The following is a 15,914-nucleotide window of genomic DNA, read 5'->3' on the forward strand; positions in this document are numbered from 1 at the left end:
TAGAGGACCAGGGAGAGACCCAGTATCCACTACCAGAGGACCAGGGAGAGACCCAGTATCCACTACCAGAGGACCAGGGAGAGACCCAGTATCCACTACCAGAGGACCAGGGAGAGACCCAGTATCCACTACCAGAGGACCAGGGAGAGACCCAGTATCCACTACCAGAGGACCAGGGAGAGACCCAGTACCCACTACCAGAGGACCAGGGAGAGACACAGTATCCACTACTAGAGGAGAGGACCAGGGAGAGACCCAGTATCCACTACCAGAGGAGAGGACCAGGGAGAGACCCAGTATCCACTACTAGAGGACCAGGGAGAGACCCAGTATCCACTACCAGAGGAGAGGACCAGGGAGAGACCCAGTATCCACTACTATAGGACCAGGGAGAGACCCAGTATCCACTACCAGAGGGCCAGGGAGAGACCCAGTATCCACTACTAGGGGACCAGGGAGAGACCCAGTATCCACCACTAGAGGAGAGGACCAGGGAGAGACCCAGTATCCACTACCAGAGGAGAGGACCAGGGAGAGACCCAGTATCCACTACTAGAGGAGAGGACCAGGGAGAGACCCAGTATCCACTACTATAGGACCAGGGAGAGACCCAGTATCCACTACCAGAGGACCAGGGAGAGACCCAGTATCCACTACTAGAGGACCAGGGAGAGACCCAGTATCCACTACCAGAGGGCCAGGGAGAGACCCAGTATCCACTACTAGGGGACCAGGGAGAGACCCAGTATCCACCACTAGAGGAGAGGACCAGGGAGAGACCCAGTATCCACTACCAGAGGAGAGGACCAGGGAGAGACCCAGTATCCACTACTAGAGGACCAGGGAGAGACCCAGTATCCACCACTAGAGGAGAGGACCAGGGAGAGACCCAGTATCCACTACTAGAGGAGAGGACCAGGGAGAGACCCAGTATCCACTACTAGAGGAGAGGACCAGGGAGAGACCCAGTATCCACTACTATAGGACCAGGGAGAGACCCAGTATCCACTACCAGAGGACCAGGGAGAGACCCAGTATCCACTACTAGAGGACCAGGGAGAGACCCAGTATCCACTACTATAGGACCAGGGAGAGACCCAGTATCCACTACTATAGGACCAGGGAGAGACCCAGTATCCACTACCAGAGGACCAGGGAGAGACCCAGTATCCACTACTAGAGGAGAGGACCAGGGAGAGACCCAGTATCCACTACCAGAGGACCAGGGAGAGACCCAGTATCCACTACCAGAGGACCAGGGAAAGACCCAGTATCCACTACCAGAGGACCAGGGAGAGACCCAGTATCCACTACCAGAGGACCAGGGAGAGACCCAGTATCCACTACCAGAGGACCAGGGAGAGACCCAGTATCCACTACCAGAGGAGAGGACCAGGGAGAGACCCAGTATCCACTACCAGAGGACCAGGGAGAGACCCAGTATCCACTACTATAGGAGAGGACCAGGGAGAGACCCAGTATCCACTACTATAGGAGAGGACCAGGGAGAGACCCAGTATCCACTACTAGAGGAGAGGACCAGGGAGAGACCCAGTATCCACTACCAGAGGACCAGGGAGAGACCCAGTATCCACTACCAGAGGACCAGGGAGAGACCCAGTATCCACTACCAGAGGACCAGGGAGAGACCCAGTATCCACTACCAGAGGACCAGGGAGAGACCCAGTATCCACTACCAGAGGACCAGGGAGAGACCCAGTATCCACTACTAGAGGACCAGGGAGAGACCAGTATCCACTACCAGAGGACCAGGGAGAGACCCAGTATCCACAACTAGAGGACCAGGGAGAGACCCAATATCCACTACTAGAGGACCAGGGAGAGACCCAGTATCCACTACTAGAGGAGAGGACCAGGGAGAGACCCAGTATCCACTACCAGAGGACCAGGGAGAGACCCAGTATCCATTACTAGAGGACCAGGGAGAGACCCAGTATCCACTACCAGAGGACCAGGGAGAGACCCAGTATCCACTACCAGAGGACCAGGGAGAGACCCAGTATCCACTACTAGAGGACCAGGGAGAGACCAGTATCCACTACCAGAGGACCAGGGAGAGACCAGTATCCACTACCAGAGGACCAGGGAGAGACCCAGTATCCACTACCAGAGGACCAGGGAGAGACCCAGTATCCACTACTAGAGGACCAGGGAGAGACCCAGCATCCACTACCAGAGGACCAGGGAGAGACCCAGTATCCACTACCAGAGGACCAGGGAGAGACCCAGTATCCACTACTATAGGAGAGGACCAGGGAGAGACCCAGTATCCACTACTAGAGGACCAGGGAGAGACCCAGTATCCACTACTAGAGGACCAGGGAGAGACCCAGTATCCACTACTATAGGACCAGGGAGAGACCCAGTATCCACTACTATAGGACCAGGGAGAGACCCAGTATCCACTACCAGAGGACCAGGGAGAGACCCAGTATCCACTACTAGAGGACCAGGGAGAGACCCAGTATCCACTACTAGAGGACCAGGGAGAGACCCAGTATCCACTACCAGAGGACCAGGGAGAGACCCAGTATCCACTACCAGAGGAGAGGACCAGGGAGAGACCCAGTATCCACTACCAGAGGACCAGGGAGAGACCCAGTATCCACTACCAGAGGACCAGGGAGAGACCCAGTATCCACTACTAGAGGACCAGGGAGAGACCCAGTATCCACTACTAGAGGACCAGGGAGAGACCCAGTATTCACTACTATAGGACCAGGGAGAGACCCAGTATCCACTACCAGAGGACCAGGGAGAGACCCAGTATCCACTACCAGAGGACCAGGGAGAGACCCAGTCTCCACTACTAGAGGACCAGGGAGAGACCAGTATCCACTACCAGAGGACCAGGGAGAGACCCAATATCCACTACTAGAGGACCAGGGAGAGACCCAGTATCCACTACTAGAGGAGAGGACCAGGGAGAGACCCAGTATCCACTACCAGAGGACCAGGGAGAGACCCAGTATCCATTACTAGAGGACCAGGGAGAGACCCAGTATCCAATACCAGAGGACCAGGGAGAGACCCAGTATCCACTACCAGAGGACCAGGGAGAGACCCAGTATCCACTACTAGAGGACCAGGGAGAGACCAGTATCCAACTACCAGAGGACCAGGGAGAGACCCAGTATCCACTACCAGAGGACCAGGGAGAGACCCAGTATCCACTACTAGAGGACCAGGGAGAGACCACTATCCACTACCAGAGGACCAGGGAGAGACCCAGTATCCACTACCAGAGGACCAGGGAGAGACCCAGTATCCACTACTAGAGGACCAGGGAGAGACCCAGCATCCACTACCAGAGGACCAGGGAGAGACCCAGTATCCACTACTATAGGAGAGGACCAGGGAGAGACCCAGTATCCACTACTAGAGGACCAGGGAGAGACCCAGTATCCACTACTAGAGGACCAGGGAGAGACCCAGTATCCACTACTATAGGACCAGGGAGAGACCCAGTATCCACTACTATAGGACCAGGGAGAGACCCAGTATCCACTACCAGAGGACCAGGGAGAGACCCAGTATCCACTACTAGAGGACCAGGGAGAGACCCAGTATCCACTACTAGAGGACCAGGGAGAGACCCAGTATCCACTACCAGAGGACCAGGGAGAGACCCAGTATCCACTACCAGAGGAGAGGACCAGGGAGAGACCCAGTATCCACTACCAGAGGACCAGGGAGAGACCCAGTATCCACTACTAGAGGACCAGGGAGAGACCCAGTATCCACTACTAGAGGACCAGGGAGAGACCCAGTATCCACTACTAGAGGACCAGGGAGAGACCCAGTATCCACTACTATAGGACCAGGGAGAGACCCAGTATCCACTACCAGAGGACCAGGGAGAGACCCAGTATCCACTACTAGAGGACCAGGGAGAGACCCAGTATCCACTACTAGAGGACCAGGGAGAGACCCAGTATCCACTACTAGAGGACCAGGGAGAGACCCAGTATCCACTACCAGAGGACCAGGGAGAGACCCAGTATCCACTACCAGAGGAGAGGACCAGGGAGAGACCCAGTATCCACTACCAGAGGAGAGGACCAGGGAGAGACCCAGTATCCACTACCAGAGGACCAGGGAGAGACCCAGTATCCACTACTAGAGGACCAGGGAGAGACCCAGTATCCACTACCAGAGGACCAGGGAGAGACCCAGTATCCACTACCAGAGGACCAGGGAGAGACCCAGTATCCACTACTAGAGGACCAGGGAGAGACCCAGTATCCACTACTAGAGGACCAGGGAGAGACCCAGTATCCACTACTAGAGGACCAGGGAGAGACCCAGTATCCACTACTAGAGGACCAGGGAGAGACCCAGTATCCACTACTAGAGGACCAGGGAGAGACCCAGTATCCACTACCAGAGGACCAGGGAAAGACCCAGTATCCACTACTAGAGAGGAGAGGACCAGGGAGAGACCCAGTATCCACTACTAGAGGAGAGGACCAGGGAGAGACCCAGTATCCACTACTAGAGGACCAGGGAGAGACCCAGTATCCACTACTAGAGGACCAGGGAGAGACCCAGTATCCACTACCAGAGGACCAGGGAAAGACCCAGTATCCACTACTAGAGAGGAGAGGACCAGGGAGAGACCCAGTATCCACTACTAGAGGAGAGGACCAGGGAGAGACCCAGTATCCACTACTATAGGACCAGGGAGAGACCCAGTATCCACTACCAGAGGACCAGGGAGAGACCCAGTATCCACTACCAGAGGACCAGGGAGAGACCCAGTATCCACTACTAGAGGAGAGGACCAGGGAGAGACCCAGTATCCACTACTAGAGGACCAGGGAGAGACCCAGTATCCACTACTATAGGACCAGGGAGAGACCCAGTATCCACTACCAGAGGACCAGGGAGAGACCCAGTATCCACTACTAGAGGACCAGGGAGAGACCCAGTATCCACTACTAGAGGACCAGGGAGAGACCCAGTATCCACTACCAGAGGACCAGGGAGAGACCCAGTATCCACTACCAGAGGAGAGGACCAGGGAGAGACCCAGTATCCACTACCAGAGGAGAGGACCAGGGAGAGACCCAGTATCCACTACCAGAGGACCAGGGAGAGACCCAGTATCCACTACTAGAGGACCAGGGAGAGACCCAGTATCCACTACCAGAGGACCAGGGAGAGACCCAGTATCCACTACCAGAGGACCAGGGAGAGACCCAGTATCCACTACTAGAGGACCAGGGAGAGACCCAGTATCCACTACTAGAGGACCAGGGAGAGACCCAGTATCCACTACCAGAGGACCAGGGAAAGACCCAGTATCCACTACTAGAGGAGAGGACCAGGGAGAGACTCAGTATCCACTACTATAGGACCAGGGAGAGACCCAGTATCCACTACCAGAGGACCAGGGAGAGACCCAGTATCCACTACCAGAGGACCAGGGAGAGACCCAGTATCCACTACTAGAGGAGAGGACCAGGGAGAGACCCAGTATCCACCACTAGAGGAGAGGACCAGGGAGAGACCCAGTATCCACTACTATAGGACCAGGGAGAGACCCAGTATCCACTACTAGAGGACCAGGGAGAGACCCAGTATCCACTACTATAGGACCAGGGAGAGACCCAGTATCCACTACTATAGGACCAGGGAGAGACCCAGTATCCACTACTAGAGGACCAGGGAGAGACCCAGTATCCACTACTAGAGGACCAGGGAGAGACCCAGTATCCAATACTAGAGGACCAGGGAGAGACCCAGTATCCACTACCAGAGGACCAGGGAGAGACCCAGTATCCACTACTAGAGGACCAGGGAGAGACCCAGTATCCACTACTAGAGGACCAGGGAGAGACCCAGTATCCACTACCAGAGGACCAGGGAAAGACCCAGTATCCACTACTAGAGAGGAGAGGACCAGGGAGAGACCCAGTATCCACTACTAGAGGAGAGGACCAGGGAGAGACCCAGTATCCACTACTATAGGACCAGGGAGAGACCCAGTATCCACTACCAGAGGACCAGGGAGAGACCCAGTATCCACTACTAGAGGAGAGGACCAGGGAGAGACCCAGTATCCACCACTAGAGGAGAGGACCAGGGAGAGACCCAGTATCCACTACTATAGGACCAGGGAGAGACCCAGTATCCACTACTAGAGGACCAGGGAGAGACCCAGTATCCACTACTATAGGACCAGGGAGAGACCCAGTATCCACTACTATAGGACCAGGGAGAGACCCAGTATCCACTACTAGAGGACCAGGGAGAGACCCAGTATCCACTACTAGAGGACCAGGGAGAGACCCAGTATCCACTACTAGAGGACCAGGGAGAGACCCAGTATCCACTACCAGAGGAGAGGACCAGGGAGAGACCCAGTATCCACTACTATAGGACCAGGGAGAGACCCAGTATCCACTACTAGAGGACCAAGGAGAGACCCAGTATCCACTACTATAGGAGAGGACCAGGGAGAGACCCAGTATCCACTACTATAGGAGAGGACCAGGGAGAGACCCAGTATCCACTACCAGAGGAGAGGACCAGGGAGAGACCCAGTATCCACTACTATAGGACCAGGGAGAGACCCAGTATCCACTACTAGAGGACCAAGGAGAGACCCAGTATCCACTACTATAGGAGAGGACCAGGGAGAGACCCAGTATCCACTACTATAGGAGAGGACCAGGGAGAGACCCAGTATCCACTACCAGAGGAGAGGACCAGGGAGAGACCCAGTATCCACTACTATAGGACCAGGGAGAGACCCAGTATCCACTACTATAGGACCAGGGAGAGACCCAGTATCCACTACTATAGGACCAGGGAGAGACCCAGTATCCACTGCTAGAGGACCAGGGAGAGACCCAGTATCCACTACTATAGGACCAGGGAGAGATCCAGTATCAACTACCAGAGGACCAGGGAGAGACCCAGTATCCACTACTAGAGGACCAGGGAGAGACCCAGTATCCACTACTATAGGAGAGGACCAGGGAGAGACCCAGTATCCACTACTAGAGGACCAGGGAGAGACCCAGTATCCACTACTATAGGAGAGGACCAGGGAGAGACCCAGTATCCACTACTAGAGGACCAGGGAGAGACCCAGTATCCACTACCAGAGGACCAGGGAGAGACCCAGTATCCACTACTATAGGACCAGGGAGAGACCCAGTATCCACTACTAGAGGACCAGCGAGAGACCCAGTACCCAGCACCAGTCGTTCCTCTCCTGGGGGGTACTGGCCCCTAGTTTGATGTGTGGTTCAGTGGTTCAGGGTGACCAGGAGAGGCTGATTAGGAGCACATGTCATCCTGGTTCAAGGAAAACAACCCACCAGACCAGGGACTGCAGGTGTCTAAACACCCAGCCACCGAGTGATGTCTGTCGGCCAGGACAACCCCTCCTCCCCCTCACCACCTGGACCTCAGCTCCATTCAAGCCCCCTCACAGAGAGAAGGGCCGACTGCCTTCATTCACTCTACCAAACCACAGGGATATAGAGTGGGGTCCCAAATGATTGACACCATGATAAATGATCAGCAGGGTGACTGTATAAAGCATATAACTCAAATACTGAGCTATATTGTTTGCTCAAATAAATGGGAAAAGTATGTTATTTTATATACTAATACAATAGTTTTATTATTAGTCTTTTTTTAATCTCTAAAAAGGTAGGGGTCAAGATGATTGACACCTCTGTTTTCAATACTTCACCTTGCGAGAATAACAGTAACGAGGAGAACACATTAGGAGGGATCTTGGACCGTTCCTCCATACAGAATCCTTCCAGATCTTTCCTTCGTCTGGGCAACTGCCCTCAACAATTCAAACCACAGGTTTTCAATGGGAGGAACGGTATTAAAATGTATTAAAAACAGGGATGATAATGTTGATCCCTACCTTTGAGAGAAACTAAAATAACTTGTTAAACAAAATGTCTTTCTTTGAATAATAATATAATATCCCCTTTTTGTTGCATAAATTAGATCTCAGTATTTAAATAATTTCACTTTTACAGTTTTTTGCTCATCTTTATCAAGGGTGTCAATAATTTCAGACCCCAGTGTGTGTGTGTGTGTGTGTGTCGCTCACAGTGAACGTGGATCCAGAGCGTGACACAGCGACTGTGTGGCTTCCCTTCTCCAACTCCACACACAGCTCCCACTGTCTCTGCTCCTGGGGGGTGGTGGACACCCTGAAACACACACACACACACCACTTTCCCATTAGTATCAGTCTCAGAGAGCTATTCTCTGAGGGTCAGAGGAAGCTGTATAAACAGAGTCAGCTCCTCCACTGACTGACAGCTGCCTCCTCTCTCTCCCGACACCAGAGACCAGTCTGCTGCTCTGTTACAAAGCTGAACCAAGGAGCTCACAGCCAGCTGACCTCTCAGCCAATCTTCCTAATACAACTTCTATTAACAAAGACACTTGAAATGAGCATGGTATAAATTAACATAATCAACAGCTCCAAAACATACAAGTTTAGATTTTGAACCAGAAATTCAAAAGATATAAATGTTTATAAAATGTTGATGGCTAATTATAGTGTTGAGGCTTTACTGATCATGCTCTCTGGAACACTCCACTGTAGAAGGATCTGTCTGGTGTATCCCTGCTCTGAGAGAGAGGAAGGGGGAGGGAGGAGACAGGAGGGAGACAGGGAGGGAGGGAGACAGGGAGGGAGGGAGACAGGGAGGGAGGGAGACAGGGAGGGAGGGAGACAGGGAGGGAGGGAGGGAGGGAGGGGAGGGAAGGGAAGGAGGGAGGGGTGAGAGAAGGGAAGGGGGGGAGGGAGGGGTGAGAGAAGGGAAGGGAGGGAGGGAGAGAGGGGTGAGAGAAGGGAAGGGAGGGAGGGAGGGAGAGAAGGGAAGGGAGGGAGGGAGAGAGGGGAGGGAGGGAGGGAGGGGTGAGAGAAGGGAGGGAGGGAGGGGTGAGAGAAGGGAGGGAGGGAGGGGTGAGAGAAGGGAGGGAGGGAGGGGTGAGAGAAGGGAGGGAGGGAGGGGTGAGAGAAGGGAGGGAGGGAGGGGTGAGAGAAGGGAGGGAGGGAGGGGTGAGAGAAGGGAGGGAGGGAGGGGTGAGAGAAGGGAGGGAGGGAGGGGTGAGAGAAGGGAGGGAGGGAGGGGTGAGAGAAGGGAGGGAGGGAGGGGTGAGAGAAGGGAGGGAGGGAGGGGTGAGAGAAGGGAGGGAGGGAGGGGTGAGAGAAGGGAGGGAGGGAGGGGGCCTCTACCACTGACTGCAACTACAAAGACCGACCCCCAGCGGTTAATGAACAACGAAAGGAAACGATCCGAAAAAGAAAGAAGAAAATGTGGCCAGATGTTTAGACAGATGGCAGGGCTGACAGAGAGAATCAAGTCTAACAGTTTGACCAGCAGACTGCTACACCACGCTAGGATACAGCTCTGTTAACTGGTGACATATTGCAGGACTGAGCCGGTGCTACAAACAATGGAACATGTAAAACACTGGTTTAAACACACAACACAATAATAACCTCTGTAAAAACAGACAATGGACATTCAGACACAGTGAAACAGCACAATAATTAACACGAGGAACAATGAGAGCTCTAGCTCTTTCTGATGTCAACTAGAACCTCTTGGTGTTTTTACCTCCTCTCTGTTTGATTTAACCAGGTTAAATCTTTTAAAAACATATTTTACAGTATCAACCTGACCAAGATGGTGCTTCATCTATGTGCTGTTCCAGCACCAACTCCTACAATTAGTTCCCACAGTTATTTGAATTGGTTTTAATTTACCTGAGATTACCCAGGAACCTCTGGGAGCGGAGCTGTGCGGAGACGTAGAGAGCGGCTGCGGTGGCGACGAGCTCCCTGCGACCCTCGGAGGTCAGCTGGTGACCTTTGAACCCCTCTGGGTATTCCTCTGGCAGGAAGTTAGTGGTGATGTCACCAGAGATGAAGCGAGGGTGGGTGATGATCTCTCTGAGCAGGGGGATGTTGTGGGTCACACCTAGACAGTTACACATACAGGAACAACAGACAGAGACAGGTAGAGATCAGACACCTGGACAGTCACCCACACAGGAACAACAGACAGAGACAGGTAGAGATCAGACCCCTGGACAGTCACACACACAGAGACAGGTAGAGATCAGACACCTGGACAGTCACACACACAGAGACAGGTAGAGATCAGACACCTGGACAGTCACACACACAGAGACAGGTAGAGATCAGACCCCTGGACAGTCACACACACAGGTAGAGATCAGACACCTGGACAGTCACACACACAGGTAGAGATCAGACACCTGGACAGTCACACACACAGAGACAGGTAGAGATCAGACCCCTGGACAGTCACACAGACAGGAACAACAGACAGAGACAGGTAGAGATCAGACCCTGGACAGTCACACAGACAGAGACAGGTAGAGATCAGACCCCTGGACAGTCACACACACAGGAACAACAGACAGAGATCAGACCCCTGGACAGTCACACACACAGGAACAGACAGAAACAGGTAGAGATCAGACCCCTGGACAGTCACACAGACAGAGACAGGTAGAGATCAGACCCCTGGACAGTCACACAGACAGAAACAGGTAGAGATCAGACCCCTGGACAGTCACACACACAGGAACAACAGACAGAAACAGGTAGAGATCAGACCCCTGGACAGTCACACAGAGACCAGTAGAGATCAGACCCCTGGACAGTCACACAGACAGAGACAGGTTGAGATCAGACCCCTGGACAGTCACACACACAGGAACAACAGACAGAGACAGGTAGAGATCAGACCCCTGGACAGTCACACACAGGAACAACAGACAGAGACCAGTAGAGATCAGACCCCTGGACAGTCACACAGACAGAGACAGGTAGAGATCAGACCCCTGGACAGTCACACACACAGGAACAACAGACAGAGACAGGTAGAGATCAGAACCTCTACATGTGTGTAGCTATACAGAAAATGTCAGAGTCTTGAGGTACTGAAGATGCTTCCAGAAAGCTCTAACACCCAACACACAGTGAGTGAGTGAGTGTGTGAGTGAGTGTGTGTGTGTGTGAGAGTGTGTGTGTGTGTGAGTGAGTGAGTGAGTGAGTGAGTGAGTGAGTGAGTGAGTGTGAGTGAGTGCCTTACCTCTGATGACGTAGTTATCGAGAGCCGCCTCCATCCTCTGCAGGGCTTCAGCGCGCGTGGCGCCATAGGTCACCAGCTACGGCGAGCACAGAGGGACATTCACATTACAGATCAGTAAAACATACTGGAAAGGGCAATGTGATTGTGTTGGGCAGTTTGAGGAGAACACAGTAGCTGACCTTGGAGATCATTGGGTCATAGTAGATACTGATGTCACTTCCTTCTTGGATGCCACTGTCCACACGCACCTGACAGAGAGGAGACAACGTCACTATGACTACATGTCAATAAGACTACATGTCAGTGTATGACTACATGTCACTATGACTACATGTCAGTAAGACTACATGTCAATAAGACTACATGTCAGTATATGACTACATGTCACTATGACTACATGTCAGTATATGACTACATGTCAGTATATGACTACATGTCAGTATATGACTACATGTCAGTATATGACTACATGTCAGTATATGACTACATGTCAGTATATGACTACATGTCAGTATGACAATAACAGAGAGGTCAACACACATCACGTCTTCAGCAGAAATAACAGAGAGGTCAACACACGTCTTCAGCAGAAATAACAGAGAGGTCAACACACGTCTTCAGCAGAAATAACAGAGAGGTCAACACACGTCTTCAGCAGAAATAACAGAGAGGTCAACACACGTCTTCAGCAGAAATAACAGAGAGGTCAACACACATCACGTCTTCAGTAGAAATAACAGAGAGGTCAACACACATCACGTCTTCAGTAGAAATAACAGAGAGGTCAACTCATAGCATATGCACACAAGCATGTGACTCACCTTTGGGAGGTTGATGGGTTCCTGGTACTGTGACAGGCGTCCAATGGAGGGCAGACCAAAGGACTTGTAGGGGTCCTGGAGAAGGAGAAACATGCTTTATAACAGGTTATAACTGCCTAATAAACTCTCCATAGCCTCTATAACACACAGGAAGTGTCCAGCAGACAGTGGGGACCCAGAAAGCTCTTCGTAGAGAGAGGTGACACATTCACAAGGCAGCAGAAGGGCTGACCTTCACTCTACGGTACAGAGCAGAACATGACCGGCTTCACTCTACGGTACAGAGCAGAACAAGTGTTCAGTGAAGCCCACCTCAGCGTAGACTCTGCTCTCTATAGCCCAGCCGTTGATGGGGATGTCTTCCTGTTTATGTAGCAGAGGGAAACCCTTGGCCACACGGATCATCTGCTGCACCAGGTCCAGACCAGTGATGCACTCTGTGATTGGGTGCTCCACCTGAAGGGGGAAAAGGTCAGCGGTCGGGTCAACCACTCAGAAGGGAGGACTGGGTTGGTTACAGGAAGTCACTTGGCTCAAGTGTCTGGACTTGTCATGTCACAGAAAAACACACACAGAGACTAAAGTACGGCTTTCTTCCCATCGCCCCACCTGAAGGCGAGTGTTCATCTCCAGGAAGTAGAAGTTCTTGTTGGAGTCCACCAAGAACTCTACGGTCCCGGCAGAGGAGTACTGGACTGCTTTAGCCAGCTGTACCGCTTGCTCCCCCATCGCACGACGTGTCTCTGGGTCCAGGAACGTACTGCAGAGAGGAGGACAGAAATCACTTACAACCCAAGACATTTATTTAATGGAACCTTTATTTAACTAGTCAGTTGAGAACAAAGTCTTATTTACGATGACCACCTATACCGGCCAAACCCAGACGACGCTGGGACAATTGTGCGCCACCTTATGGGACTCCCAATCACGGCCGGGTGTGATGCAGCCTGGATTCGAACCAGGTACTGTAGTGACACTTCATGCACTGAGATGCAGTGCCGCTGCGCCACTCGGGAGCCCACCTGGGACTTACACCAATGAATAATTTAAAAGGTGAAAACATTGACCCCTGACCTTGGAGCCTCCTCCACCACCTTCTGGTTCCTCCTCTGGATAGAACACTCCCTCTCGTTCAGCCACAGAGCATTACCATGCTTATCAGCCAGGACCTGGATCTCAATGTGTCTGGGGTTGTCTACAAACTTCTCTATCAGCAGACGGTCGTCTCCGAAACTAGACGCAGCCTCCTGTGAGGACAAACGGAAACCTTCCCTGGGAAAGACAGAATGGAAGCGGTTTATTCAAGTCTAATGAAATGTCTTAATAAAGTCTATAAATATCTTACTACACAGTGTAGAGACGTATAAATGATTGTTTCATTTAAATGCTTTTATTAGATTTGAATTGCATTTATTACAGTAATAACGAATCTCACCTGGTCTCATCATCGTTCCAGGCGATCCTCATGCCTTTCCCCCCTCCTCCTGCCGAGGCCTTGATCATCACCGGGTAGCCTGATCAACAACACAATATGACCCGGGTAGCCTGATCAGCAACACAATATGACCCGGGTAGCCTGATCAACAACACAATATGACCCGGGTAGCCTGATCAGCAACACAATATGACCCAGGTAGCCTGATCAACAACACAATATGACCCGGGTAGCCTGATCAGCAACACAATATGACCCGGGTAGCCTGATCAGCAACACAATATGACCGGGTAGCCTGATCAGCAACACAATATGACCCGGGTAGCCTGATCAACACCACAATATGACCCGGGTAGCCTGATCAACACCACAATATGACCCGGGTAGCCTGATCAACACCACAATATGACCCAGGTAGCCTGATCAACACCACAATATGACCCGGGTAGCCTGATCAACACCACAATATGACCCGGGTAGCCTGATCAACAACACAATATGACCCGGGTAGCCTGATCACACCACAATATGACCCGGGTAGCCTGATCAACACCACAATATGACCCAGGTAGCCTGATCAACAACACAATATGACCGGGTAGCCTGATCAACAACACAATATGACCCGGGTAGCCTGATCAACAACACAATATGACCCGGGTAGCCTGATCAACAACACAATATGACCCAGGTAGCCTGATCAACAACACAGTATGACTGGGTAGCCTGATCAGCAACACATATGACCCGGGTAGCCTGATCAACAACACAATATGACCGGGTATCCTGATCAACAACACAATATGACCCGGGTAGCCTGATCAACAACACAATATGACCCGGGTATCCTGATCAACAACACAATATGACCCGGGTAGCCTGATCAACAACACAATATGACCCGGGTAGCCTGATCAACAACACAATATGACCCGGGTAGCCTGATCAACAACACAATATGACCCGGGTAGCCTGATCAACAACACAATATGACCCGGGTAGCCTGATCAACAACACAATATGACCGGGTATCCTGATCAACAACACAATATGACCGGGTATCCTGATCAACAACACAATATGACCCGGGTAGCCTGATCAACAACACAATATGACCCGGGTAGCCTGATCAACAACACAATATGAAAATTCTGCATGGAGCCCAGGCAAATCTTTTTTAAATAATGAATGGAATTTTGATTCACTTACCGATGTCTCCTGCAATTTTCACAGCGTCCTCCACGTTCTGAGACAGGAGACAGAGTTGTAAGTTCCACCAACCACCAACAGAGGGAGGCTCACCCTCATCTCCTCAACCATCCCTTTGTTCCTCTGTGTCTCCCTGCCTGCCTGTGTCTCCCTGCCTGCCTGCCTCTCTGCCTGTGTCTCCCTGCCTGCCTGCCTCTCTGCCTGTGTCTCCCTGCCTGCCTGCCTCTCTGCCTGTGTCTCCCTGCCTGCCTGTGTCTCCCTGCCTGCCTGCCTCTCTGCCTGTGTCTCCCTGCCTGTGTCTCTGCCTGTGTCTCCCTGCCTGTGTCTCTGCCTGTGTCTCCCTGCCTGTGTCTCTGCCTGTGTCTCCCTGCCTGTGTCTCTGCCTGTGTCTCCCTGCCTGTGTCTCTGCCTGTGTCTCCCTGCCTGTGTCTCTGCCTGTGTCTCCCTGCCTGTGTATCTGCCTGTGTCTCCCTGCCTGTGTCTCTGCCTGTGTCTCCCTGCCTGTGTCTCTGCCTGTGTCTCCCTGCCTGTGTCTCTGCCTGTGTCTCCCTGCCTGTGTCTCTGCCTGTGTCTCCCTGCCTGTGTCTCTGCCTGTGTCTCCCTGCCTGTGTCTCTGCCTGTGTCTCCCTGCCTCTCTGCCTGTGTCTCCCTGCCTCTCTGCCTGTGTCTCCCTGCCTCTCTGCCTGTGTCTCCCTGCCTCTCTGCCTGTGTCTCCCTGCCTCTCTGCCTGTGTGTCCCTGCCTCTCTGCCTGTGTCTCTCTGCCTCTCTGCCTGTGTCTCCCTGCCTCTCTGCCTGTGTCTCCCTGCCTCTCTGCCTGTGTCTCCCTGCCTCTCTGCCTGTGTCTCCCTGCCTCTCTGCCTGTGTCTCCCTGCCTCTCTGCCTGTGTCTCCCTGCCTCTCTGCCTGTGTCTCCCTGCCTCTCTGCCTGTGTCTCCCTGCCTCTCTGCCTGTGTCTCCCTGCCTCTCTGCCTGTGTCTCCCTGCCTCTCTGCCTGTGTCTCCCTGCCTCTCTGCCTGTGTCTCCCTGCCTCTCTGCCTGTGTCTCCCTGCCTCTCTGCCTGTGTCTCCCTGCCTCTCTGCCTGTGTCTCCCTGCCTCTCTGCCTGTGTCTCCCTGCCTCTCTGCCTGTGTCTCCCTGCCTCTCTGCCTGTGTCTCCCTGCCTCTCTGCCTGTGTCTCCCTGCCTCTCTGCCTGTGTCTCCCTGCCTCTCTGCCTGTGTCTCCCTGCCTGTGTCTCCCTGCCTCTCTGCCTGTGTCTCCCTGCCTCTCTGCCTGTGTCTCCCTGCCTCTCTCTGCCTGTGTCTCCCTGCC

At 52.8% G+C, this 15,914-nt stretch overlaps 1 protein-coding gene across 1 annotated transcript in view; it reads right to left on the reverse strand.

The window, feature by feature from the left end:
- The window catches only part of LOC109879479 (propionyl-CoA carboxylase alpha chain, mitochondrial), a 64,564-nt gene that overhangs the window by 13,152 nt on the left and 35,498 nt on the right, over positions 1-15,914 (reverse strand). The window contains exons 8-17 of the mRNA XM_031813356.1: positions 14,607-14,643; positions 13,398-13,476; positions 13,037-13,234; positions 12,572-12,722; positions 12,275-12,418; positions 11,963-12,037; positions 11,321-11,389; positions 11,142-11,217; positions 9,785-9,998; positions 8,111-8,213 (exon numbers count right to left, since the gene is read on the reverse strand). Of these exons, the coding sequence (XP_031669216.1) occupies positions 8,111-8,213; positions 9,785-9,998; positions 11,142-11,217; positions 11,321-11,389; positions 11,963-12,037; positions 12,275-12,418; positions 12,572-12,722; positions 13,037-13,234; positions 13,398-13,476; positions 14,607-14,643 (1,146 nt within the window). The remainder of the gene's footprint in view (positions 1-8,110; positions 8,214-9,784; positions 9,999-11,141; positions 11,218-11,320; positions 11,390-11,962; positions 12,038-12,274; positions 12,419-12,571; positions 12,723-13,036; positions 13,235-13,397; positions 13,477-14,606; positions 14,644-15,914) is intronic.

This window comes from Oncorhynchus kisutch, unplaced genomic scaffold, assembly GCF_002021735.2.
Source record: "Oncorhynchus kisutch isolate 150728-3 unplaced genomic scaffold, Okis_V2 Okis05a-Okis16b_hom, whole genome shotgun sequence".
In the NCBI taxonomy this organism is placed as follows: Eukaryota; Metazoa; Chordata; class Actinopteri; order Salmoniformes; family Salmonidae; genus Oncorhynchus; species Oncorhynchus kisutch.